This window comes from Mus caroli, unplaced genomic scaffold, assembly GCF_978045245.1.
Source record: "Mus caroli unplaced genomic scaffold, Mus_caroli_1 scaffold_6, whole genome shotgun sequence".
NCBI classification, from domain to species: domain Eukaryota; kingdom Metazoa; phylum Chordata; class Mammalia; order Rodentia; family Muridae; genus Mus; species Mus caroli.
The window spans coordinates 148992-174628 of NW_028227261.1; the positions used below are offsets into that span (position 1 = coordinate 148992).

A 25637-nucleotide genomic window follows, 5' to 3' on the forward strand; every position below is an offset into this window, starting at 1 on the left:
TTGTCCCCTGAACATGGCAATGGGGTAGTTAGCCCACACACACCACACTGAATACAAGACCCTTGGAACAATAAAGCTAGAGGAGAGAGAAGATCTAGTCTAATTTAATTGGTCCAACTTTGAATTGCTGCTGCTACCTGAGTCACTGGTTCAAGTCTGGGAAAGCAAACTCATAACACTGTGAATAACATCGGATGTGTGCTTGATGTCAAAGAAGATGCTAGACACCTTTGGATCATACACAGATGGCACTGGTAATCAGGGTACCTTCTTCTATAGGAACACATGGCCAACACCACCAGTCACACTAGCAGCTCACAGGCTTCTAGAGTCTTGGAAGAGCAAAGACAGGACTGCTAACCAGCATGACCTCACAAGCCCAATGGGACAAGTGACCTGAAGTGTTCAGAGATAGAGACCCCATGGGTAAACATTTTACTTTGAGTACCCAGCCTGAAAGGTAGCTGGATGGAAGTCTGTCCCTGGAAGACAAGGTTCTGCTGGCTTCTGGAATCAGAAAACCTAGGACACTCAATTCTGCAACTCTGAGAAATATGTATGTGCCTTGAGAGGTCAGCAGCTAAATTAGCAGGCAGACAATAGAGCAACCTATCTCTGATACCAGTATCCAGGCTGTGTTTTCTCCACTGTTGGAACCTTGGTTTCATCTTCTTAGCTCGGTGGTAATGGAGAGTCCTGTCTACTATGGGCTCCAGTGGGTGGGCTCCAGAAGTTTTGATTGTTTGGATCAGGCCTGTGTTATAGCTGTTATAGATGCTGTTACTCTTAAGGGGCACAGACCCCACATGACTTGCTCTTGAGTCCTCAGTCTCACAGATGGTTGCTCCTGTTAAACCACACAGTGAAGATCTCATGGCATGGAGGTTAGCATCCCCCTAGCATTCGTACAGGTCTGCCATTGGGAGTCAATTCTGGGATATCTTAAGCCCCAGGCCCTTTGTGTAGTGAGCTCACTGGAGGGGAGCCTTGGGTCTCCACTGCTGTACTGTGAAGTCTCAGTTGACCTCTAGATCAGACGTTGCTGATGTGGGCCTCCACTGTAGAGAAGGCAGAAGGATCCCTATTCTTGTCTGGGTGCTGCTCACGCCTGATGTATCTTGGCTTCCTCACTGAAATGGGGTCAAAGACAAGCTGAGTCAGAGATAGGTAAGTTTAGGACTTTGCCTGCACTATTGGTTCTCAGGAGCATATTGAATAACCACAGGGCACAAAGCCCATGTATGCTGTTTATTCTAACAAGAAAGTGATGCTCATCAGGCTCCACTTGTACAAAGGCAGTTTCTTCTAATGGAGGCTCCCAGGAGCTCAGCTATTTCCTATCAGATCCCTCCCACCCCCAAGACGCCACACCCCTGGGCCTGTATTAGAGCCCAGCTATTCCTCTAGAAAAAAGCACAGATCATACTTGCATTATGCACTACAGGGAGTTAGATAGCACCCTTGAAAGACAAGACTGCACCCTGAGCTTTGAAGCCCATGAACATAACCTTTATTTGAAAAAAGGTCTGTGCAGATTCTATTAGGATAGAAGATGAGATCATCATAGATTAATCAGGTAGGCTTTGAACCCAATGACTAGTATTCTCTTCAGAGGGAAAGAGAGCCATGTCTGATGTGGCCACAAGCCACAGGAGGTATGAGATACTAGGAGCTGGAAGAGACACGAGGGATTCCCTATCCATCAGGTCTTGAAATGCATCTCTCTCACTCCCACATCCTGATTTCTAATGTCTGGTTCAAAGAACTATCAAGGGATACAGTTTTATTACAGTGGCCGGGGTGTATATTTGCTGCATAGTCACTAACTATAGTGTTACAGGTCCCTAACAACACCTGTAAGGTCCTCAGGGACAAGGCTGCTTTGGAGAACTTGAGACAGGTATTAATTGGAACAAGGTATGTCTAAGATCCTTCATCAGGGATCTACTTTATTTTCAACAGAGAAAAACTGTCACTGGTTCTCTATTCTAGACCAGTGTATAAGAAAGACAATGAGACGAGAAAGAAGTTAAGTAAATCTGCTCTGTGGCTTGTAGCTGTGGAACCTCTCTGCTCATGGCCTCTTCTACATACCAGGTTACAAATGCTCAGATAGGCCCGCCAGGGAAATGCTCAAGAACTGACCTGTTCCTTGCAGGTCTCAAGCAGAGCGAGACTGGACATGACTAGAGAAGCTGGGAGTCTGGCCCTATGCTGAGAAGACAGCATGGAAACCATGTGGGTTGGTAAGAAGAGTAGCGCTTGCTGAACACCTGCCCTTTCCCCTGCCTTATGGAGCAGCTGACTTGGAATATATGAAGTTAGTCAGGTCCTAGAGAAGAACCTTTATATGTGGGGATAAAACCATAGAATAGGCTTTGAAGATGGCCCACAGTAAGACCCTTCCACCCAACTCCCATAACATGCTGCAGCCTGTACCTGAAGACTGTGGCAGGGGGACCATTGCAGCCTTGAAAAGAGAAAGGCAGAGTGAGACTTCGATGGCCTGGTACAGGTACACACAACCCAGGTTTTCAGCCTAGTTGGGTAGGTTACTTACTGTTTCACCAGGCTGCAGGACAGGGGCTGGGGAAGAAAATGGAGTGTCACTCTGCTGCCCAGCAGCTGCCTAAGCTCTGAGTGCCCTAAGCACACTGAGCCTAGACAGCTGCTCAGCCACATTTCTTACCTGGGGGAACTCTAAGCAGCAGGGCCCAGCCTCACATCCTCAGCTGTAATACCATCCAAAGGCACTCTGTGTTGATGGGTTTGAGCACAGTGGTATCCAGACACAGTGGAGTCCCTGTGCCTGCTCTGTAGCTGTTGGGGAGCCCCTAGGCCCTGCATGGGTCAGATTCTGGATAGTACCTGTGAAGCTAGGCAGGTAGAAATTCAACCATAGAGGGAAGTACCTCTTCTGTCTCTCCTGTAGAAAACTTCAGGAAGTTTACTGGAGCGCTTGAGGTAGAAGAATCCAGCCACAGAGAGGATGAGGCCTGTGCTGATGAAGAGTGTCCCCAGGAAGAGGGAAGCTGCCACATGAGGACCCCCTGCAGATAAACCAACAGCTGCCAGGAGAGCCTGGGTTTGGGGAAATGGATATCCAGTGCTCCTTGCTTAACCCCTGGGGCTCACTATTACCCAAACATACCTGAGCCCCTACTAGGTGCCAGCCACAGGTCAGAGCCACCATGAGCCCAACACATCTAGTCACAAGACAAGGAATAATTCCTGGCTCCAGAAGAATCAGGTCCTGGGCTCTCTCCATTAGACTGGCCTCTGCCTCTTGGACTGACAGTCAAAGCCTCCAGCTTTGGCAGCAGACACATCTACTGCACCTGCTTTCTGATACATGCAGCTGCCTTCTGCTCATCTCCATTTGTTTGGGGTCAAGACATACTAAGGGGTTGGTAGTTGACAGAACAATGTAACTGCCAGCTATGGGAAGTGCTGTCCATTACTGTTGAAGGATGAGCCCAGGTTAGAGTGATGTGTCCCTAAAGTGACTCTGTTACCTCAGAAGAGGCAGTCTTCTATTGGAGCTCAGTCTAGCTCACTGACATATGGGGCTCCTCTGCCTTGGGCATATTCTCTCTAGCAGTACTAGGCCCAGACCATTCTCTTGCCTGGCTGACCACACTGCTAACCCAGACACACCCCTTTACTCCCTAGGCCTTCATTTAAGGTGAGCCTGAAGGCTCTGGAGATTCAAGCATCAGGTGATAGGGCCTGCCCCTTCCTTGAAAACAGATCAGGAGGTATGGCCTATGTGTTTGTAGTCTCATCTGAGGCCTACATCCTGTAAGAGCAAATTGGGATGGAGCAATGCAATCCACAAGGCCTGGAGGTCACAGTGGACATGAAATGAAGCAAAGGCTGAGCATAAGTGAGTAGCAGTGAGGGCTGCTACTAAATAACTGAAGCTCTTTGGAAACCATGAAGTATCTTCCTCCGATGGCATCCCAACACATGCCCATACTCAAGCTAAATAACCCTAGTCCCAGGGGATGCTGGACTCTCTCCAGACCTCTTCCTTACCCAGAGTTCATTACAGAAAATACTTGACTTCAGGACTGGCACTGGTACCAGTACTAACTCTAATGATGTGCCCAAGCCCCAGCCCCAGGTCGCAGACAGAACCACAGTGCTGGACTTATGAACTAAGAGACTTACCAAAATGTGGCTGTCCAGGTGTCCCTGTGCTTCTGTTCATGGGAAACTGCATGCCCCGGCCAGTGACTGTGGGAGAGCAGAACTGAGGGGAGGCCTGGGCCATGCCTGGGACCCTACTGAGGCCTCCACATATAGTCCTAAAGGGACATCTTAGAGATGAGAAGGCAAGGAGTAGTTTATACCCACAGCTGTCCTCAGTAAACAGAACACTCAGGGAGGGACGGAAGGGGCTGCTCACTGATAAACAATACTCCTGGGCAAGGTGAGTATTGTCTTTGTAGTTGGAGAAGACAACTACAGTAGTTCCTTGGTTTCTCCCCAAATTGGACAGGAGGACCCCTGTGAAGTCTGGGGGAACTGGGGCAGATAGCTTGGAGAAGACATACGAATTCTGCACTCAGAGCCATTGTATGTCGGGAGGGTCCCATTCCAGCACCGGACACAGCTAGCACTCCCATCTGCATTCCAGTGCCTGTAGCAACCTGCACCAGAGGAGACAGGATTTTCCAGCCAAAGTAAGTCAAGATCATCTCAGTGTCTTCTGTAAGCTTTTCTGTATTGTGAATTGGTAATTTTCAACTCAAGAACACTAACATGTGGTGGAAGTCTATGGAGGCACAAGCTCCAATTCCAGAAAAAGTAAACTCAACAGGAAGCATACTGCTCTCAACCAAGTTCTTGTGGCTGTCTGTTACCAAGCCAGTCATTTATTTCACTGGATGCCTCAGGAGACTATTCTAAAGTGCTTGGGACAGAAACCTAAAATTAATAGGTACCATTTGAAGGTCTTGACTATCCACCAGAACCACTTCCTCCAGGAGACAAGATAGCTGCCTACCTTGTATAAGTGTAGCTCTAAGTACGGCACTGTGCCCTTACTTGGGTCTCTACATGGGGCAGGTGTACATAGGTTTGTTTGTTGTCCCTGTGCCATTTCCTAGGGTCTATGTAGCAGGATCAAGCCAAATTTCTATCCCAGACTGGTACTGACCAAAGCTATACCTTCATGCTTGAAGTGACCCAGCCTACACTGGCTAGTGATTTGTGGATAGCTGCTTCCCCTCTGGTGAGGTCATCCTGAAGACCATCTTATGCCTTTACTTCTAACATCCCCAACATAGAAGATGAGCAGATATGTTCCATATATGTTAACTGGGTACTAGTACCCAAAGTTGGATATTGAGCAGTATACAGAGCTAAACCATGGGTCACTGAACCTTAACAGTGAATGTTACAACGTCTGATCTGAACAGATGGTTGAGATGAGACAGAAGCCTTTCTGTGGTGGCAGAGACAGTATCAAAAACAATGGATAAGTGGTCTAAGTGGGACATCAGCTCATTTTAGCTTTAACAATGCTATGGGCAAATGACCACACAGGAACAAAGTCCCAACTGCTCAGTTCTACTTGGGTGGAAGAGTCCTGCTCAAACATGGAGTCCTACATGTCTCCTACAGTGGTCTTTCTTCGTCGCATCAATTCAAGGATCAAGTAGATCTTATTGGAAGTATGTGTGTCTACTAAAGGCAAGACCAAAGAACATAGGGTGCTCCAGACAAAACCTAGTACAAAAAGTGCAATTCTCAGGAGGTGTGATAGTGCATGCCTTCAATTCCAGCCCTTGGGAGACAAAGGCAGGTGGTTCTCTAGGAGATCCAGGCCAGCCAGAGCTGCATAGTGAGAACTGGTGGCAAAAAAATAAAACAAACAAACAAACAAACAAATAAGTGAAATCATCCCTAGAATCATCCCTTTCACTAATTCCTGTGTTGAGATGCAACTGAGTCTACCAAGGGCTGCTGCTGGATTGCTATTGTAGGGAAAGAGGGTGGCCAGAGAGTCATGTGGTAGACCTGAAGGCTCCTGTGCCTCCCTACACAAACTTGGTTATCTCCATTCTTGTACCTATGCTCAGAGCTATCTTGAACTTTAAAAAAGAAACCCAGGAAAGTTCAACTGCTATAACTTTAGGTTAGAGGGTTGACAAAGGCCCTTTGGCATCCTCACATTTTCTCTGCTCACCACAGACCAATGTCCTTTTCCATTTATCACCACACTCATCCTTGACCCTCACCTTACTCCAGCCTCACCATTTTGTCCATGTTCTCTCACATGACACCTGACCAATGTTTTGAGGTACTTGCTTCCCTGAGAAGTCCCTCTGGATTTATGTAGTCTTGCGTGTAATAGAACTCAGGACATGTGCCAAGGAGTGCCCCTTGACAGATAAAGGGATAGGTCTGGGTCATTCTAATCTAAAACAAAACAGCCCAGAGTCTTGCCTCAGGACAGGTCAAGATTGTGGGTGGCATCTCACCTTGGTCTTCATTTCCTGGGTGCCCCATTTGCTTTCTCTCACCAGCTCTGAACTTTGTTAGCTGCTTTCAGAAAGCCCTGCCTTTATGGCCTCCTAGAATCTTTTGTGGGTCAGGGACTTTACCTCTGGCATGCTGACATTGAGGCTGGATTGTCCTCTGTAGCGGAGTCATCCTGTGCTAGTGAACAGTACTCTGGCTCCACCTCCAGATGCTAGAAGCATCATCCTGAACTCATAGCACCAGATATGATGACCAAAAATGCCTTCAAACGGGCTGGTGAGATGGCTCAGTGGGTAAGAGCACCTGACTGCTCTTCCGAAGGTCCAGAGTTCAAATCCCAGCAACCACATGGTGGCTCACAACCATCTGTAATGAGATCTGACTCACTCTTCTGGTGTGTCTGAAGACAGCTACAGTGTACTTACATATAATAAATAAATAAATCTTTAAAAAAAATGCCTTCAAACACTGCTGAATATTCCAGGGTCAGAATACTCCATGAGGTGCTGGAGAGATTCTTAAAAAAATCCTGGGTTTGGTTCCCAGCATCCACATGGAGTCACACAGTCATCTATAACTCTAGTTCTAGAGGATCTTATACCTTCTTCTGGCCTTTGAGGGTACCAGGTATGCATGTGGTGCACATATATACACACATAAAATAAAAATAAATAACTCTTTAAAGAAAGATACCTCCAAAAGCTGCTCAGTCTCCTCTGAACCCTGTGCTGCTTCCTCTTCCTCTTCTGAATCTTCTCCTCCCTGTGCCTTAGCCCTTTACAGAACAACAGTCCCCCCACAGGGTCCTTGCATGGACTAGACAAAGGTGTGGTTAGGTTGCTCAAGAAGAGTGCCCAGGTAGGTAGGCCTTCTCTGCACAATGCCACAGCCTATGCTACCCCAAGTTCTTCCATCCCCCCAGCTGTCTTGTCACTGAGGAGTAAAAACCATCCAGGAATGCTGGTGGTGTGTGGTGAATGGTCTACTATTTACTTGCAACCATGATGCTTACCTGGGCCACATAGACCTGTACCTAGGCAGGTAGCATTGAAGTCTACCACATCCATACAACACTCAGGTTGCTGGGCCTAGAGGAGAGACATCAGTGAGACAGGTTAGTAAGTACCAAGCTCGTGTCAAGGACAGCATTGGTCTTAAAAGGGCCTTATCTGTTTCATCATCCAAAACCCCCAAACTCTCTAGGGGCAAGTGACACCCCATCAATAAGTGAGTATTCTTACTCCACTCCTGCTGCAGCCTATGTTGGCAGAGCACAAGGAAAACTCCAGCCCTAGACATAGAGATAAAGCCTGGGAGTTACTAGTACAAACAGGTTAGAGTTACCTACCTAACTATCCATAAGCATCTGGACTACATTCCTGTCATGTCACATGAATCACTATCCAACAGGTCCTTCTCCCACTTGCTCCAGGTCTACACTGTGCAGAGTCTATCACCAGTGAATATTTGACGACTGAATAAGCCACCAAATATAACGCTAGAATCTGACCAGGTGTATCCAACAACAGCTACCCAGTTTCCCAAAGGCCTACAAGGGTATGAACTAATAGGTTTATATAAACTGGCCTAGGGCCTGGGCTTTGGACAGCCTGGCATGATGTGGCACAGAACAAACCACCCTAAAATAGAGTATTTAGACATTGGTGAGAGCTCAGAAGGAAGTCTCTAACTATCTCCTGCCTTTACCTGCAAGGATAGGATAAGGCCTTCAGAGAGCGGTGCCCTCCCTGTATTGATAGAGCAACATCTATCAATACAGGGAGGTCTCTGCACAATAACCTTGTTAGGTCCCTAGTTAATGACCAGATCATACCCTTTGTCCAATCATACTTTCTTAGAAACATCCCTCAAGAAATGTAAAGCTTATACTATTTGCCTTTTCACTATTTTTAATTTCTAAAATTTACTTATTAGTATTGTTTTATTTTGAGACAAGATTTCTTTCATTATATAGCGTTGGCTGGCCTGGAACTCACTATGTAGACCAGGGTGGCCTCAAACTCAGAGATCCACCTGTGTCTGCCTACTGAGTGCTAGGATTAAAGGCCTATGCCATGATATGCAGATGTTTCATTTACTGTTATTATTGTGTGCATATATGAGTAGGGGCATGAACATGGAGGTCAGAAGACAACTTTTGGGCTTTTTTTTTTTTTTTTTTTTTTAAAGATTTATTTATTTATTATATGTAAGTACACTGTAGCTGTCTTCAGACACTCCAGGAGAGGGCGCCAGATCTCGTTACGGATGGTTGTGAGCCACCATGTGGTTGCTGGGATTTGAACTCTGGACCTTCGGAAGAGCAGTCGGGTGCTCTTACCCACTGAGCCATCTCACCAGCCCCGGGGAATTCTTTAACTGTGGGTTCCAGGGACCAAATTGATCAGGCTTGGCAGCATGTGTCCTTACCTGCTGAGGCATTCTGTTGACCCTGTTTATTTTTGTTTTTAAGACAGGGTTCCTATCAGGTGGTGGCATGCCTTTAAATCCCAATACTTCAGATCTCTGAGTTTGAGGCTAGCCTGGTCTACAGAGCAAATTTCAGGACATAGAAACCCTATCTCAGAAAGAGAGAGAGAGAGAGAAGCAGGCAAACAGACAGACAAGGATCGATTATGTAGGCAAGTCCTACTGTCTCAGACTGCTGTGGGATAGGACTACAGGTTTGTATGACCATGCCTGACACTTCTGTTTTTGTGACCTGAGCTTGGTTAATAGAAAGGAATGTCTAGAGGGTAACAGGGACAAAGCATGGGAAAGATCAAGGCCCGGTGCACAAGCCATCCCTTTTATTACCCTTGGTCAAGTCAGTAAGGGATTCCTCATACCATCGCCCCTAAACAGTGAGGCCCCCATCCTGTCTCACTTGGGAGGCAGAATAATGGCACCCCCATTAAAGATACTAAATCTCACCCCACTGGAGGGTCACTGGCTTTGTTCAACTACTTCTGGTGGGAGCTACGATGCCTGACCATGTGTGCCTACCAGTCACGAGCTCTCCTAAGTATGCGCATCACCTGAGCAGGCAGCTCTGAGGGTGATTCTAAGTTAGTTATAGCAATAAGTAAATCTGGCAAAGAAACTTCTAGAAAGCAGAAAAACAAAACAAAACAAAAAAACAAAAAACAGGTGATAGGTAGATTTCAGATATCTCTAGTAGACTCAAAGGGGATTCTACCAAGGTTAGGCTAGTATCAATGAACCCTAAGTTCAAAGACTGAAATTTTTATGGGGTAAAGATCCATTGTCTATGAGGAGGCTTCAACATGCCACTGGATACAGGATTATCTACCTTGCTTTCTGTGGACTTGCACATGCCTCCCGTCAGAAGGCCAGTCAGGAGCAGGAGACACTGCAGTGCCATGCTGGGGAGCTGACAAGGAGATCTGCAAGACAAAACAGTATGTAAGGAGGAGGTACTAGTAAGGGTGGATGGGGCTGAGAGGGACATAACTGGGAGGACAGGGCCAAGGCAGGGAGGGTAAGGCTTTAATGGAAACGGTTGGGTAGCTTTTCAGGGGAGCAATATGTAGTTAAAGTACCCTTACCTGTCCCTCCAGGATGAGAACTACAGATATCAGCTCCTCATCACCTGGGGACCAGTTGTCAACACAGACAGGACTGTGAGGAGCTCACAGGACTGACCATTGCAGTTTTAAGGCTCAAAACTCAGGAATCAGGGCAGGTGGACAAGGCCTTGATCGAGAGGGATGACCTGGTGCTCCTTCTAAAAGCATTATGTTCTCAGGATTCCGAAAGCAAGGCCACTGTACCTCTCATTTCCTGGGATGTAGACACACACCTGTCCTAGTGAGCTCCTAATCACATGTTAAGTACTACTAACAATATTTGGCCTCCTTTCGGCTAGCTAGCTAACGGTTTGGGGTGACATGGGTTCATTGGAGATTCTCAGTGATATACTATTCTGTCATTATGAACTTGGGGAAACAAGAAGATGTAAAACCTTGGTCCAGAGTAATACCCAAGCCTAAAAATGTACTGACACAAGCCAGGCATGGTAGCATACCCCTTTAAATCCAAGCACTCAGGAGACAGAAGCAGATGAATCTCTGAGTTCCAGGCCAGCCCTGTCTACAGAGTGAGTTCCAGGAGAGTTAGGGCTACACAGAGAAATCATGTCTTGAAAATCAACAAACACAACAAACAAAAAGTGTAGTTATAAGAGGACGGATCTAGAGACCAAAAAAAGAGCACAAATATTGCAAGAAGATTTAAACCTTAGAATACTTGGTGCCTGCAAACTGCTGGCTTTAGTGCCTCATTGTTCATATATTAGAGAAAAATATGCACCTACCTCAAAGCCTTGAGGTAATATCATGTGTACAGTCTTAATAATTTTTCCTGGTTTTTAGATAAGGGTTTCATATATTCTTTGGCTAACTTTGAACTCAATCTGTAACAATACTACTTTTTGTTTTTAACTTTAAAAATTTTTTTACATATATGGTGTTTGTCTGCATATATGTTAGTGTACCATGAACAGGTCTGGTACCTGCAGAGGCCAGAAAAGACATCAGATCTACTGAAACTAGAGTTATACACTGCAACAGTTACAGTTGCAAGCTGCCCTGTAGGTGCTGGGAATAGAACACAGGTCTGGAAGAGCAGCCAGTGTTTTTAACTGCTGAGCCATCTCTCTCCATTTCTCTCATCTCCTGCTTCTACCACTGAGTATTCTAGTTACAGATGTGCACTATAAAGTTTGATTTATGAAGGCAGGGCATTGAATCCAAGGCTTTGTGCATACTAGGTAAGCAACTGAGCTACATCCACATCCATTTTTTTAAAAATCACTTTATTTTATGTATATGAATGTTTTAACTGTATGTATGTGCATCACATGTGTGCTTAGTGCCTACAGAGGCTAGAAGAGGGCATCAGATTCCTGGAAATGGAGTCATAGACAATTGTGAGCTAGCATGTGGTTGCTAAAATCCCAACCTTTGCAAAAACAGTGCTCTTTACCACTAAGCCATATCTCCAGTCTCTCTCTCTCTCTCTCTCTCTCTAAAACCTTTTACAACAAACTTATGTTAACTCATAAGGTGATACTTATAAATCAGTCTGTCCAAAATAAGATTTAAAAAATATTTTTTTGCCATAAAGTTATCTCTTAAAAAACAAAAAACCTGCCGGGCGTGGTGGTGCACGCCTTTAATCCCAGCACTTGGGAGACAGAGGTAGGCGGATTTCTGAATTCGAGGCCAGCCTGTTCTACAAAGTGAGTTCCAGGACAGCCAGAGCTATACAGAGAAACCCTGTCTCGAAAAACAAAAACAAAACAAACAAACAAACAAATACTTGGCCTGGTGGTAGTAGTTCATGACTTTCATCCCAACACACAGGAGACAGAGGTAGACAAATCTCTGTGAGTTCGAGATCAGCCTGGTCTACAGAGTAAATTCCAGAACAGCCAAGGCTACATAGAGAAATCCTGTCTTGAAAACCAAACAAACAAAACAACAAAAAGTTAACTGGGTATGGTTTGGTCTACCTAGTGAGCTTCACGCTAGTCAGAACTACATAGTAGGTTTCTCAAAAAAACAAAACCTGGACTGGAAAAATGGCTGAGTGGTTAAAAACACTGGCTGTGTTTCCAAAGGACCTAGGTGCATTTCCTATCATCCACATAGCAGCTGTCTGTAATTTCAATTCTGAAAGCACTGCATCCATGCATGTGGTACAAAGACATGCATGCAGGCAAAACACCCAATCACATTAAAGGAAAATCAAACTTTAAACAAATAAAGTTACCTCTTTTTTATTTTTTTATTTTTTTTAGACAGGGTTTCTCTGTGTAGTCCTGGCTGTCCTGGAACTCACTTTGTAGACCAGGCTGGCCTCGAACTCAGAAATCTGCCTGCCTTTGCCTCCCAAGTGCTGGGATTAAACGACTGCCCTGCTAAGTTACCTCTTAAGAGACTAAAGATGTAGCTCAGTTGGTAAAGTGCTTATGCAGCATAAACAAAGCCCTGAGTTTTATTTCCATTTATCACATGAGTTGGTGGTGGTATACACCTGTAATCCAAACACTTGGTAGCTATATAGTAAATTCAAGACCAACCTGAGACACCATGAGATTTTGTCTCAAAAAAAAAAAAAAAAATAATAATAATAATTACCTCTATGAAGACTTTTTACTTAGCAGCGGCCTCTGAAGCATTGAAGGAGCAGGCAAGCCGGGCATTTCCAATTCTGGAACAATAGTAGTCTGAGCTTCCTAGAAAGAGGAATTCTAAGAGAATGCAGAGAAGTTTCAGTTTGAGGCTAAAAATGAGGAATTATACTCTCTGGCCTAGGGCAGTGGGAAGTCCCACTTGAGGGATTATGTGGGTCCACATGACCCTTAGGGGTTCAGGATGATATAGGTCTAGTCCTATGAGCAGGGGAAGTAGGAATTTGTACTGTAATTCACTTTATACTGGATTTAAGCCAGGACTGTCAAGGCAATGACCACACTGCAAGACACAAGAGGTGGTGTTCAGGCCTGCAGGAGTTATCTTTGAAGCCTTATCCAGAGCCTTTCTGGCACTCATCAGTACATGTGTTTTGTTTCAGTAATGCATGCTGGGTTTCAAAATACATTCTGTCCTTGACTTAACTCTTCTTTCTAAGGTATGAAATCTTCTTAGAGACATATTTATATCATAGTCTAGCTGCCCCTCAACTGTAGGATGTAATTAAATTTCAACCTTTCTGTGAATTTAAGATTTGCTCACCCATAGACCTGCCCTGGAGGAAAACTTCCAGATGTTAAACAGACCCTTCTGCGCTCTCTGAGAAGAGCATCCCTAAGCTTAGGTCAAGTTAAAAAAAAAAAAGTCCAACATTAATCAACACTGCCATTTGTTACATGTCAACAGTACTAAAGCATAATTTCCATACAATAACCAACATCTACTTCAAATAGACAAGTCAGGGGGCTCTGAAAAAATGTGTACCTATGAGGCCACCACTGCAGCAAAAAGCTATCAGGATTGGAGCCTTCTATGAACCCCCCCCCGACACCCCCCCCCCTGCTTCCTCAACCTAAGCTCCAGGCAACCAAGCTGACCTTGTCACTGCAATCTATAATTTCATATAAATAGAACATACAGTGTAAGTGGTTCCTGTCATTCAGCACTAAGGATCTTTAAGTGTGCTTTGTTATACCTGTTCTGTTCATTACCATGTGATTGTTATGAGGCTATACTTCATTCCCTTTACTTGATCTGATTCTATCATTTGGGAAATCACAGGGCCTTGAGCACACACTATGTGAACCTGTATTTCTTTTTTTTGTTTTTGTTTTTTGAACCTGTATTTCTATTTCTTATAGGTAAATACCAAGGAATTTGTGTTGGATCAGAGAGGTATGTTTGTCAAACTTTTAGTAGTACCTCTTTACTTTCCCACCAGTGAAGCAGAAGGGCTCAAAGGTGTTGCATCCTCACCAATATCTGGTAATGTACTGGTGGGCACCTAGTGGTATCTCATGTTATCACCAATATCTGGTAATGTACTGGTGGGCACCTAGTGGTATCTCATGTTATCAGCATCCCCCTGACTAGTAACGGTTGGCATCTTTTCATGACATTAGTCACACGTGTGTCCTAATGAACTGTCTTTTCTCATCTTTTGTGTTTTAATTGGATTATCTTCCAATTAGATATGGCAGTTCTGTAACATGTACTTATTCGCACTGTGTGTGCATGAGTATGCACATACATGCCACCAGACACATGCTATAGCATGTATGTGGCCATCAGAGAACAATCAGTTCTCTTCTTTTACCATGCGGATTTCAGAGTTCAAATTCAGGTTGTCAGCCTTGGCTGTAAACCCCTCTATCCACTCAGCCATGTCGCTGGTTCAGCCATTCTGAATGTAATTTTTAAGTTTCTGATTATTTGTTTATGTCATATATACACATCTGCTAAGCCATGCATGGAGGTCAGAAGACGACTTGTGAGAGTCAGTTCTCTTCTTTCACTATGTGGGTCCTATGCGTACTTTTCTCTTGTGTGTGGTGTATACACATGTTTAGAAGTGTGTGTATACCAGAAGTCAGCATTAACTACTCTCCACCTTAGTTTGTGTAGTGCATGTGTATATGGGTTCAGTTTCCCATGGCACGTGTGGTGCTCAGAGACAGGAGATGCATGTCTTCCTCTATCACTCTCCACCATTTTTTGTTTGTTTGTTTGTTTTGGAGACAGGTCTCTCTCTATAATCCTGGCTGTCCTAGAACTAGCTGTGAAGACCAGCTGGCCTTGAACTCACAGAGATTCCCCTGCCTCTGCTTCTCTGGTGCTGGAATTAAAGGTGGGTCACTATGCTCAGCCCTCCACTCTATTTTTTGAGATAGGATCTTTCACTGAACCTAGACCTCTCATCACTTTTTTCTGGATGGTCAGCCTGCCCTGAGGAGTTGTCTGTTTTCCCTCTACCCACTCAAACTGGGATGAGGGATGTACACCACCTGCTTTTTCAATAGGGACTGGGAATCTGAATTTAGGCTCTCATGCTTACACACACATTTTACCCTCAGCCATCTACCCAGTCCCCATCCACTGTATTTTTTGAGACAGGCTCTTTCATTGAACCAGGAGTTCATTGATGCAGCTCAGCTGACCAGTCAATGAGCTCAAGAACCCATTAATGTGGGCACTGTGGCTACAAACTCATCCTCATTCTTGTTCTGCAGGCACTTTTAACTGAGCTATCTCTGCCACACCTTTTTATTTTTTTGAATTAGGATCTCATTATGAAGGCCAACCTTGCCTGGAACTCACTACATCACTATGTAGACCAGGTTGGTCTTCAACTTCAACTCCTGCCCCTGCCTCCCAAAGTGCTAGGGTTACAGCATGGGATTACAGACCACTGTGCATGTGTGTACAGTCTTATGTATTTCAGGCTGGTCTCAAACTATGTAGTAGATGATGTCTTTCAAGCTGATTTTCTTTTGAGATAGATTCTCATCATTAGGTAGCTACGCAAGGAGTAGCAGCCTTGGATACCATTGAAGCTAGATCTCTCCCTGATGTTGGTTGGACACCACCTCTTATTTCCCTGGTAACACTAGAAAGGAAAATATCCTAAATGCCCCCTCAGAAGAATGGAATACATCTGGCCCTGGACAGTGACATAACATACTGGCATGTGCCAAAGATTAAAATGTTACATGCAATTGTATTCTCTCTTAAAAGATAATCTAGGCCAGGCATAATGGCATACACCTTTAATCCCAGCACTTTCAAGGCAGAAAGATCTTTGTGAGTTGAAGATCAGCCTGTCTGCATAGTGAGATCCTGGCTTAACAAATTATATATATATGTAAATTTATCTGGTTGTTGAATTACTGAAAATAAGTGTGCTCAGTCCTAAATAGGACATCGATTTCAACCTTCCCCTCCCCAAGGCTTGGGAAGATTGTGGAAAAGAAAACAAAGAATTTAAAAGCAGAGGATGTGGAATAATGTTGTAAACTGCTATCTTATGAATGTCATATAACCATTGCACACGAGCTCACTGCAGCTACGGCTACTTGTGCAAGATCAATCTAACAACAAGATCAGTTAACATTCCAACAGACGTTAACTGAACTCAATAGATCACAAAATGAAAAATAAAAATGCACCAAGAGTGGAGGGATAGGCTTTTAATCCCCAGAGGCATAGGGAGAGGGATTCTGAGTTTGAGACCAGCCCAGGCACCTACAGAACTCAACCTCAGTCTTCTGCAAGAACAGCAAGTACTCTTAATTACTGAGTCATCTCTCCAGCACATAGATGGATTTTTTTGTTTGTTTGTTTGTTTGTTTTTGTTTTTTGAGATAAGGTTTCTCTGTGTAGCCCTGGCTGTCCTGGAACTCACTCTGTAGACCAGGCTGGCCTCAAACTCAGAAATTCACCTGCCTCTGCCTCCCAAGTGCTGGGATTAAAGACATACACTACCACTGCCCAGCACATAGTTGGATTTTTAAAAAAAGATTTATTTTTAAATAGGTAATTACAGGTGTATATATTTATAAATATAAAATGCAGGTGTCAGTGGAGGCCAAAAGAGGGAAATGGACCCTAAAGTTGGAGTTACAGGTGACTGTGTGACATGGGTACAGGGACTGGAACTAAGGTTTTCTTGTTGAATACCTGTTCTTATCCACGAAGCCATTTCTCCACTCCCTAAGAAATACCCATCATCATCATCATCTGGTTTTGTTAAGACAGGGTTTTTCTATGCATCCCTGCCTATCCTGGAGCCTGGAACTCAAGAGATTTGCCTGCCTCTGCCTCCCAGGTGCTGGGAATGTGTGCCACCATTGCCTGGTAGCAATGTTCTTTAAATGAGTTACCTTATAGATCCAAATTAACATGAACAAATGCAAGCCAGTTCTGAAAGGTTGTGACAGATGCTGCTAGTGGACAAAAGAGCTCACCTAAGATGAGTTAAACTCATCAAGATATGTGCTTGCTTTGTTTTGGGGAAGAGTATTAAGGCCAGGATATGGAAGTCAAGAAAAGAAACTATTAGCCGAGTTATGGGGCCACATGCCTTTAATTCCAGCCTAGTCTACAGATCGAGTTCCAGGCCAACCTGTCTCAAAATAAGAAAGAAAAAGAAGCTGGGCGTGGTGGCGCACGCCTTTAATCCCAGCACTCGGGAGGCAGAGGCAGGCGGATTTCTGAGTTCGAGGCCAGCCTGGTCTACAAAGTGAGTTCCAGGACAGCCAGGGCTACACAGAGAAACCCTGTCTCGAAAAACCAAAAAAAAAAAAAAAAAAAAGAAAGAAAGAAAAAGAAGGGGGGTGGGGGAAGAGAAAGAAACTATCTGCATAATTCAAATCTGTAGTTCCTTCTAGGAGCTTCTAAAAATAAAAACGGACTCAAATTATTGTCTAGCTCTTAACGTAGTTACCAAACTATGTTTGTAACCTGGATCAACCTGGTGAAGCCAACCCATGACTTTCTTGCAGGATTTATAGTAGAGGAGAAGCAGGAGCTGTAAAGCCCGGGCCCAAAATGTGAGAAAGCCCCAGATTCAAATCCTGCCCCCACCCCACCTAGGCCACACACACCACCACAAACACACAAATTAAAAACAAAACAAAAAACCAGTTTTGCCTTCTTTGTACACTGCAGTAATACTAAGAAAACCCAATAAGATTACGAGACAACAGACGCAAGTTAGAAGCTGGCAGGGGCTACATGGCCAAACCCTTTCTCAAAACAATAAAAACAAAATACTGGGCTAAGTTCGACACCTTTACATTTACTGAGTTGAGAATTCGGTAAGAATACAGTTGTGTGGAGAAATTGCAAAGGCCAAACGCCGAAATGCTGAAGGATTTGTAATACGCTGATATAGTGGTTCTCACAGCAAAGTCCTCAAGAAGACCACATTCCGTGGGAGGACCTCGACCACTTCATGACACCAACAGACCAACGGAAGTCCCACATCTCCCACGTCCTGCTCCGCTCCGCGCACCTCCGTGCTACTTGCGGTCCATTTTCCCTTTCAACCTCCCCTTCCCTCCATCTGTCCATTCGCGCAACCACCATGCTCCACTCCCGGCTCCATCCGTACCGCCTCATCACTGACAAAATGGCAGGCAGAGAGGTAGGCACTGTCCCGCTAGGCCTTGGATTAGTCTCAGAGTCCCAGAGTCTGGGCTACCCGGAGCCTTTATCGTGTAGTTGCAGCCACCACCTCCGTCAGACCAGGGCCTTCACTCACCACACACCAGCCGAGTTCCTCTTTCGTACCGGCCGCCTAGCGAACGCCCTGCGAGCGCCCCCTGGGACTTGTAGTCTCTGATCCGCCCCCGCCCAGGCGTTGGCGAGGGCTGCTTTAGGCAAAAAACTACAACTCCTAACGGCCCCTTCGCCCAAGTGCGTTTGTCCAGGATTCTCTCCTGGTTTGCATTCAGAGCTCTGACTGGGAAATGTAGTCCAAGAGGACTTGAACCTAGGGAGGGTAAAGGGAGGAGTAGAGTGGGAAGGAAACGACTACATTCCCCAATATTCCTAGGGGCGGCCAATCATCGTAGTCCTTGTTAGGTGGCCGACCACCAGTGTCTGACTTGATTCTAAGCAAGTCTATGGAGTGTAACGTCCGCCTCGATCCAAGAGGATCACAAAAGAATTCAGAACTGCCAATCAAGGCTACGGGAACCTTTGAAATATTTAACTGGCTATAGTTTGTGATTGGCTAGCCCCATTTCAAAATGAAGACAAAGTTCAAATTAATTCTTTTGTAAAAATCTGGACTTTCTAATACATCTTTGGTGTGTCTGCTCAGGGAGCTGGACTCTGGTTCCTCCCAAATGGGAAGCCACACCCACTCTTAAACTGAGCATGGAGCCTCTGAGGTCACCAAGTGGAATGCTTAGGAGGAGTCTTGTCTCTGGGCTACCTGATCGCCCCGGTCTCTTTCACTTTGGAAGCCTCAGGTAGTTAGGCTTCTTCACAGAAGCTATCCTAAAACTCCTTGGACGCACCACAGTAACATAAGGAGGAGGCATTGTATTTTTTGAAAGCTTACATCTTCTCTGAAGTGGGGTTGAACCACTAGATCGCCCCTGGAAAAGAGCAAAAGTGTGCACCAGGGCTCTGTTTTGAACAAAGATTAGAGAGTATCTGTCAGGCTTGGTTCTGTTTTTTGCACCCTGGTCTCGAGCTGCCTCCAGCGTTTGCTCTCTGCTAGGCCTTCCTCACTTCCTCTGACATGACCTCAGTTTCTCTGATCTGGTAGAGCTGGTCAGACAACTTAGCATTCTTTGCACCACCGCGATTTACTCTTCTCTGGAATTCTACCCTAAGGCCCAGTGGATCTAAGAATAAAGCTGTGGGCTTTCTTGGTCAGCCGCAGTGACTACAGCAGCACAGGGGGTGGGGGTGGGGGGGTGGGACTGTGGTAAAATGGACTAGATTCTTCCTAAATTAGTGACATCTGGACAGACAGGATTTCTGTTTGTGTTGGTTTTTTGTACTTCCTCTGGGCTACCCCCAGGACCTCTAGTATTTCTGGCAAATATTAGGAAAAGACGGATGACTTTGAAAGGGTTGTGTGAGTATGTTCATCAGAGACTTGACGTCCATGGAGCTTTGGCTAGGCAGTGAGTATGAGGGGAAGAGTTATACACAGGACACTAGTACCTCTTCTCTCACTATAAATGCTTCTGGTGGGATGGAAAGGTGTCTGGGGGCTCAGGAACCCAAGAACCACACAGCTCTGAGATGGTGGTGTCCCAAGGAAAGGGTATCCTGAGACACGGGAGCCCAGGAACCACACAGCTCTGAGAGGAAGCCTCCTCAGCAGAGGCATTGCAGATCCCAGGGGAGGGTGTCCCCAACTGAGCTGAGGAGCTCAGGAGCCTCAACTTCTTAGCTTCTTTTCTTGGCTTCTTCCAATGACAGAATAACTCCAGGCAGTGAATCTCATAAAGGCTATTTATTCAAGGGAAGAATCCAGGAAGAGGGACAAATCCAGGGACAGATGCCCTCTGCTCCCAGGAGAGGACATCAGGGAAATGGGCACAGGGCAGTGAAAATAAGAATTTTGGAGAGGGTGGAGCTTCTCAGGGCAGAGATGTCCAGAGTGAGGATTTCAAGTCCTGAGCTTGGGAATCTCAAGGATTGGTAGACTTTCATGCTTAGGGATTAGTGATGTGTGTGTGTGTGTGTGTGTGTGTGTGTGTGTGTGTGTGTGTGTGTGAAGTTCAGGGATTGGTAGTTTTTTCCCACTTGGGGATTTGTGGGTTTTCCACCCCCTTTTCCCTGCGTTGGGCCCAGGGTTAGGATAAGAATTCCTGAGGTGCCATCTCCGTGGAGCTGATAACAAACCTAACCCCAGCCCATTTTGTAATAGTACTGTAGTCAGTAAGTTTATTTGGCCTTGGAGGGTAAGGATAGTCTAAGGTTTTCTGGACCTCAAATCCCTATACATAGAATTCACCACTCTAACTCTTGCAAAGCACTGTCTAATCCAGTTATAGTCAAGAGCGCAAAATTTTAAGTTTCCTTGGTCATCTTCTAAGTATAGACTTAAAATTGCTTCTTTATCAGCCAGCAGTCAGGAAAGCAGAGGGAGGAGGATCTCTTAGTTCGAGACCAACCTGGTCTACAAAGCGAGTTCCAGGACAGGCAGGGTTATTATACAGAGAAACTCTGTCCCAAGGGGAAAAAAAATAAGCTTACCATGCTGAAAGCATCTTTGTCCAATCTATACATCCAACCCTCTGAACAGATGAAAGAGTGCTCGTGCTTTTAATTCTGAGCTATAGCTTTTGCTGTGACTTGAAGGCATGAATCTATTGGTTGTTTTTTTGTTTGTTTTGTTTTTTCCTTTCTACAATGTGGATTTCAGTACAGATTACAATAGTGGTAATGCTAATGTGTCTAAAAATTTTATCTCTTTTTAAAAAAAATCTTGTAAGCTTTAGGGAGTCATGAAACTTTGATCCACCTGTCACAGGTCAAATGGACTCCAATTAAGAACTCCTGTCAATCAACAGCCTATGCTGCCTACTGCCTATACCTGAGGGTAGGATCCCTCCTCTCTGTCTCTCTATGCTTGCCTTGGTATTTCTTACCTCCCCCAACTACTATGACCATATGCCTGGAAGGTTTTTTTTTGAGGAGGGGGGAGGCTGGAAGTTTTACGTGAACACCCAAGATAAAGATTTTCTGTAGCCTCCCTTCCCCCCAGCCTGGAACCTGCCTGCTCAAGGGTGGAGCTACCGGCTCATTCGTCCTGCCACGCCTACCTACTGCTGGAACCTGCCTTTGCTGCCTGGAGGCACACACGTGTTCGTCCTGCTACTGGACCCTGAGTTACTTGGCGGGAAATTGGGTTCCCTCCCCCTTCCTTTATAAACTGAGTGTCTGGAATTAATAAAATTGAGTCTTGATCAGAATGTTTGTTGTCTTGACTCCATTGTTTCTTCCACCCCGTCTAGTTTCCTCTCTTTTCAGCCTGAACTGCCTTTCTCAGTGAACCGTTCGTGTTGTGGACTGCGGGCGGGCCGCAACAGTTGGCGCCAGAACTGGGACCTGAAGAATGGCAGAGGGATGCTAAGAGAAACGACTGCTGTGTGGAGCTCCACAAGAAAGGAAAGGATCTTCGTATCGGAGGAGCATCGGAGCAACGGACAGGTACACATGCTAGCGCTAGCCTAAAAAATTTCAGTTTTGTAAAGTGTTGCTGAGGATGCGGTAGGATACGAATCAAGTTTGAACCAGTGCTGACCCAACACTGTTTCTGCTTGGGGTCAGCAGTTCGTTAATCGGAACTAGATACGGAGACAGGCGGTGTGCCGCAGTTTTTTAGAAAACTGCTTAGGTGGAAGAAAGAAGGGTTCAAAATCATGGATCAGGCGGTTGTTTTTAGTTTTCAGGAGTTGCTTAAGAAAAAAGGAGTAAGGCTTGAAGTACAATTAGTAAGAAATCTTTTAGATAAGATAGATAGCTGTTGTCCATGGTTCAAAGAAGAAAAAACGATAGATTGTGGAACCTGGGAGAAAGTTGGTGAGGCCCTGAAGCGAGTTAGAGTTTGAGATTAAGCTTCAGAGGCTGAGTCTCTTAAGATATTTCTAGTTTAGATAATGATTAATGTGGTTCCTATCCTAAATAGTAAAATTTAAGATAAGATATAAAGCAATGCCTCTTTATTAAAGCGTTAAAGCTTGCTTTAATAGGTATTCATAGGTATTAATTGATATCCAAACTTTGTAATATGATAGTAATGCTTCTAATATTGATTTTAACAGTGATAAATTGTTTTAAACATAGGTTTTGCTTTCCCAAAGTTGTAGATATTATCCTAACCTTGCACAAAAACTTAAAAATTATGGTTAAAACTGCCATTGTTCCATTGACTGCAGCTTGCAGTTTGATTGCAAATTTAAGATTAATGCTCAGATTAAAAGGTATTTTACCTTTGAGTCAATACAGGGCTCTGGGCAGTCCCAGAGCGGCTTGTGGCCTTTTCTTTTGTTTTGCAAACAATGCCTAAAAAAGTTTTTCCCTGTGTTCAAGAAAATTTCTTTTTAACAGTGTTACAGATCTATTCAGATGTTTAAAATAATGCTTAAATTCAAAGATTTTTGCTTCTAGTAAACTGGTAATCACTAGAAAATTTTGCCTCTATGTATGGCTAATATAGCTTTACATTATGTAAGAAAAATGTTTATTGTTTCTGCTTCTTTACAAGAAGCCAAAAGTTTTAATCTTTCAGTATATATTGTTTCCTAAGTGGAAAGTATTTTATTAACTAATGCTTCTCAAGGGAAGTTTACCTTAAATCCTTGCTTGTCATTTTTCCAGTTTAGACTAGCTTCTAGCCTTTTAACTTTATGGCAATAGTACATCAGAGACTGTATATTCAGACTTAGTAAAATTAGTCATTTAATAGAGTCATAATGATTTTTCACTCTTCTTCAGTGTGACCAGCCATTCTAACTCAATCTTAGACTGGTCTAATATTCAGTTCAATTATTAGAGATTCCTATATTCTAAATTACCTAGCAAAGTTAATTCAGAGCATTTCCCCCAAGGTCACCAAAGGCTCATCTTGCCTTTACCTTATTTGTCCTAAACTTTTTGCAAACTGACATTAAAGGTCAGTCTGCAGCGGAACGCCACTGGCACCCAGTTACTTCTAATTCTTATGCATTGGTAAAATGGAAGGACGCCCTGACTAATAAATGGAAGGGTCCAGATCCAGTTCTAATCTGGGGAAGAGGCTCGGTTTGTGTTTTTTCACGAGATGAAGATGAAGCACGGTGGCTACCAGAGAGATTAATTCGTCAGGTAAACACAGATTCTGTCTCTTCTCGTAAGTATCATTCTAAAGACTAAAATTCCTCTTGTGCTGGGAGTGGAAGCTCTCAAAAAAAACTGTTTTCCTCTGAGCCAATTCCCCTACAAGAGGCCGGAGATTAACTTTAGCTTTACAATTTGCATCTAAATAAAGTACCTTGACTTCTCCGAACAGAAAATTTACATTGCTACACTCTCATTGTTTAGAATTCTTCCTTCTCTCAAGCAGGTCAATCTACATTCTCCGGTTCTCCGCCCCTACGAGCAAACAGGTGGTATTGCTAATCTCCCTTCCAGGGACATCCCAGCATGTGGCTTTTCAGTCTAGAGAAGATTTAGATTTAACAGGAGAGCTAAGAAAGTAGAAATTTCATATATATTTACAAAGATTAGTTCTTATTTTGATAGAGATGGGCTTAGTCCCTTAGCTGGCCTCTGGCTTTTCACCCTTGCTGTTACTGCAAGGTGTCCTTAGTTCCCCAGGCTACTGGGAATAACAGGGATGAAGAAGAAAGACTTTCAGCTCCTATTTTAACCAAAATTAATGGTGTTAATACTGACATAATTCTTATCTTGGCCTTGCTAAATCTGAGGTTGACAAGTCTCATATAGAGACCTCGCAATAACTCAGAATTGCGCTACTGATTCATAATCATATGAATACGGTATGGGTACCGCTTGGCGCAGGAGATTACTGCGGAGGGAAGGTCCAGTTTGACCGTTTCTGAGTTCCCTGTGCGACACACCTGATTTGAAGGAGGTTGGTATCTGACTCTAGCTAAAAAACAAAAAATACTTAAGGCTCTGCCTCCCCTCCCCAAAAGATACCAAGAGCCACAGATGTGGGTTGTTATAACGCCCACGGGAGGAATCGGGTCAATGTCCACCCAAGTCAAGGTTAAAGGCCCACTCATCTATGGATGAAAAGAATCATTTGATCACCTCTGTTAAACATTGCCTATTTAAACTTAATTAATAGGGGGGAGAGAGGTTGGAGACCTTGCTGTCATAAGGGCAAGCCCTTCACTGCCTCCCACCCAAAAAATAAAAAAGCCAATTGGCCTTGTACTAGGAGCCAGCCAGTCTTCACCCCTTCTCCCTGTCCCCCTGCCTGTCACCCAAAATTGCAGAGAATTATCAGCTCAGTGTTTAGTTAAACTCAGCCAGGGTTCCAACGCCCTACTTAAAATGTAAACAGGTAGCTACCTATTCAGCACTAATTAGCATTATAAAGTCAGAGCCTACAGCCCAGCGCTGCTATTCAGTCAGTGCTTTAAAGACAGTCTTAGCCAGATACAGTTTACCATTAGAAAAGTTAGGGAATCCCACGGAAATAGGTTTTTTCTTTAGCCCTAGGAACTCAGACAGAATTATTAAACATAGATAATTTTTCTGCCTCAGGCCACCCCCTTCTTTATTTTTGTTTTGTTATCTAATGGGGGGAAATGTAGCCTCCCTTCCCCCCAGCCTGGAACCTGCCTGCTCAAGGGTGGAGCTACCGGCTCATTCGTCCTGCCACGCCTACCTACTGCTGGAACCTGCCTTTGCTGCCTGGAGGCACACACGTGTTCGTCCTGCTACTGGACCCTGAGTTACTTGGTGGGAAATTGGGTTCCCTCCCCCTTCCTTTATAAACTGAGTGTCTGGAATTAATAAAATTGAGTCTTGATCAGAATGTTTGTTGTCTTGACTCCATTGTTTCTTCCGCCCCGTCTAGTTTCCTCTCTTTTCAGCCTGAACTGCCTTTCTCAGTGAACCGTTCGTGTTGTGGACTGCGGGCGGGCCGCAACAATTTTCCTTTAAACACCTTAACTTTAAGACTCTCCCTAGTCTATATCTGTCCCAGAAGATTTTCAATTAACTTTAGACTGTAAACCACTCCAAGACCTTCCTCTTAGCTTCCTGGAAGCCAATCTTCTGTTTGCCTTCAGAACAAGATGTAAAACTCCCAACTCCTCTAACACCATGCCTGACTGGATGCTGCCATGCTTCCTGCCTTAATGATAATAGACTGAACCTATAAGCCAGCCCCAATTAAATGTTGTTCTTATAAGAGTTGCCTTGGTCATGGTGTCTCTTCTCAGCAATGAAAACCATAACTAAGAGACCCTGTAAGACTAGGGTAGTGAGGGAAACAAAGATTCCCCCACCTCGAACTCCTCTCTTCCTTCCCAGCCTTTGACTAACATTCCAACCTTCCTGGGCCCCTGACAAAAATGCTGTAGTTTCATTAAGAAGCAGCTGTAGATGAGATTACATGACCCCTTATCATTAACAAAAAGGTTATAATATCAAATCCCA

General features: G+C 44.5%; 1 protein-coding gene and 1 long non-coding RNA gene across 3 annotated transcripts; one reads left to right on the forward strand and one right to left on the reverse strand.

Moving 5' to 3' along the window:
• Positions 1–88: 88 nt before the first annotated feature.
• On the reverse strand, positions 89–18418 carry CUNH1orf159 (chromosome unknown C1orf159 homolog). 2 transcript variants are annotated; one of them, XM_021160341.3, is made up of 10 exons: positions 18253–18418; positions 12657–12769; positions 9806–9899; positions 7505–7580; positions 4560–4655; positions 4174–4239; positions 2913–3050; positions 2561–2586; positions 2440–2470; positions 89–1130 (listed from the first exon to the last, which is right to left on the reverse strand). In XM_021160341.3, the coding sequence occupies exons 3-10, from the start codon at positions 9875–9877 to the stop codon at positions 1033–1035; spliced, it is 603 nt and encodes a 200-aa protein (XP_021016000.1). In that variant the 5' UTR covers positions 9878–9899; positions 12657–12769; positions 18253–18418; the 3' UTR covers positions 89–1032. The 2 variants fall into 2 exon arrangements, with proteins under 2 accessions (XP_021016000.1, XP_029332549.1); XM_029476689.2 differs by lacking the exon at positions 18253–18418 and adding an exon at positions 18103–18246.
• Positions 18419–18648: 230 nt separating this feature from the next.
• Positions 18649–21899, forward strand: LOC147004044 (uncharacterized). Its single transcript, XR_015047218.1, has 3 exons — positions 18649–18967; positions 20992–21060; positions 21210–21899. It is a non-coding gene; the product is annotated as an uncharacterized LOC147004044 (long non-coding RNA).
• The last annotated feature ends 3738 nt before the right edge of the window (positions 21900–25637 follow it).

Coding starts and splice junctions, on each gene's coding strand:
- CUNH1orf159 (XM_021160341.3), bottom strand. CDS start 9,877: ATGGCACTGCAGTGTCTCCTGCTCCTGACTGGCCTTCTGACGGGAGGC. Junction 4,656..7,504: donor TACAGGTCTATGTGGCCCAG/GTAAGCATCATG, acceptor CCTCTGGTGCAG/GTTGCTACAGGCACTGGAAT. Junction 2,587..2,912: donor CTACAGGAGAGACAGAAGAG/GTACTTCCCTCT, acceptor TTTCTTCCCCAG/CCCCTGTCCTGCAGCCTGGT.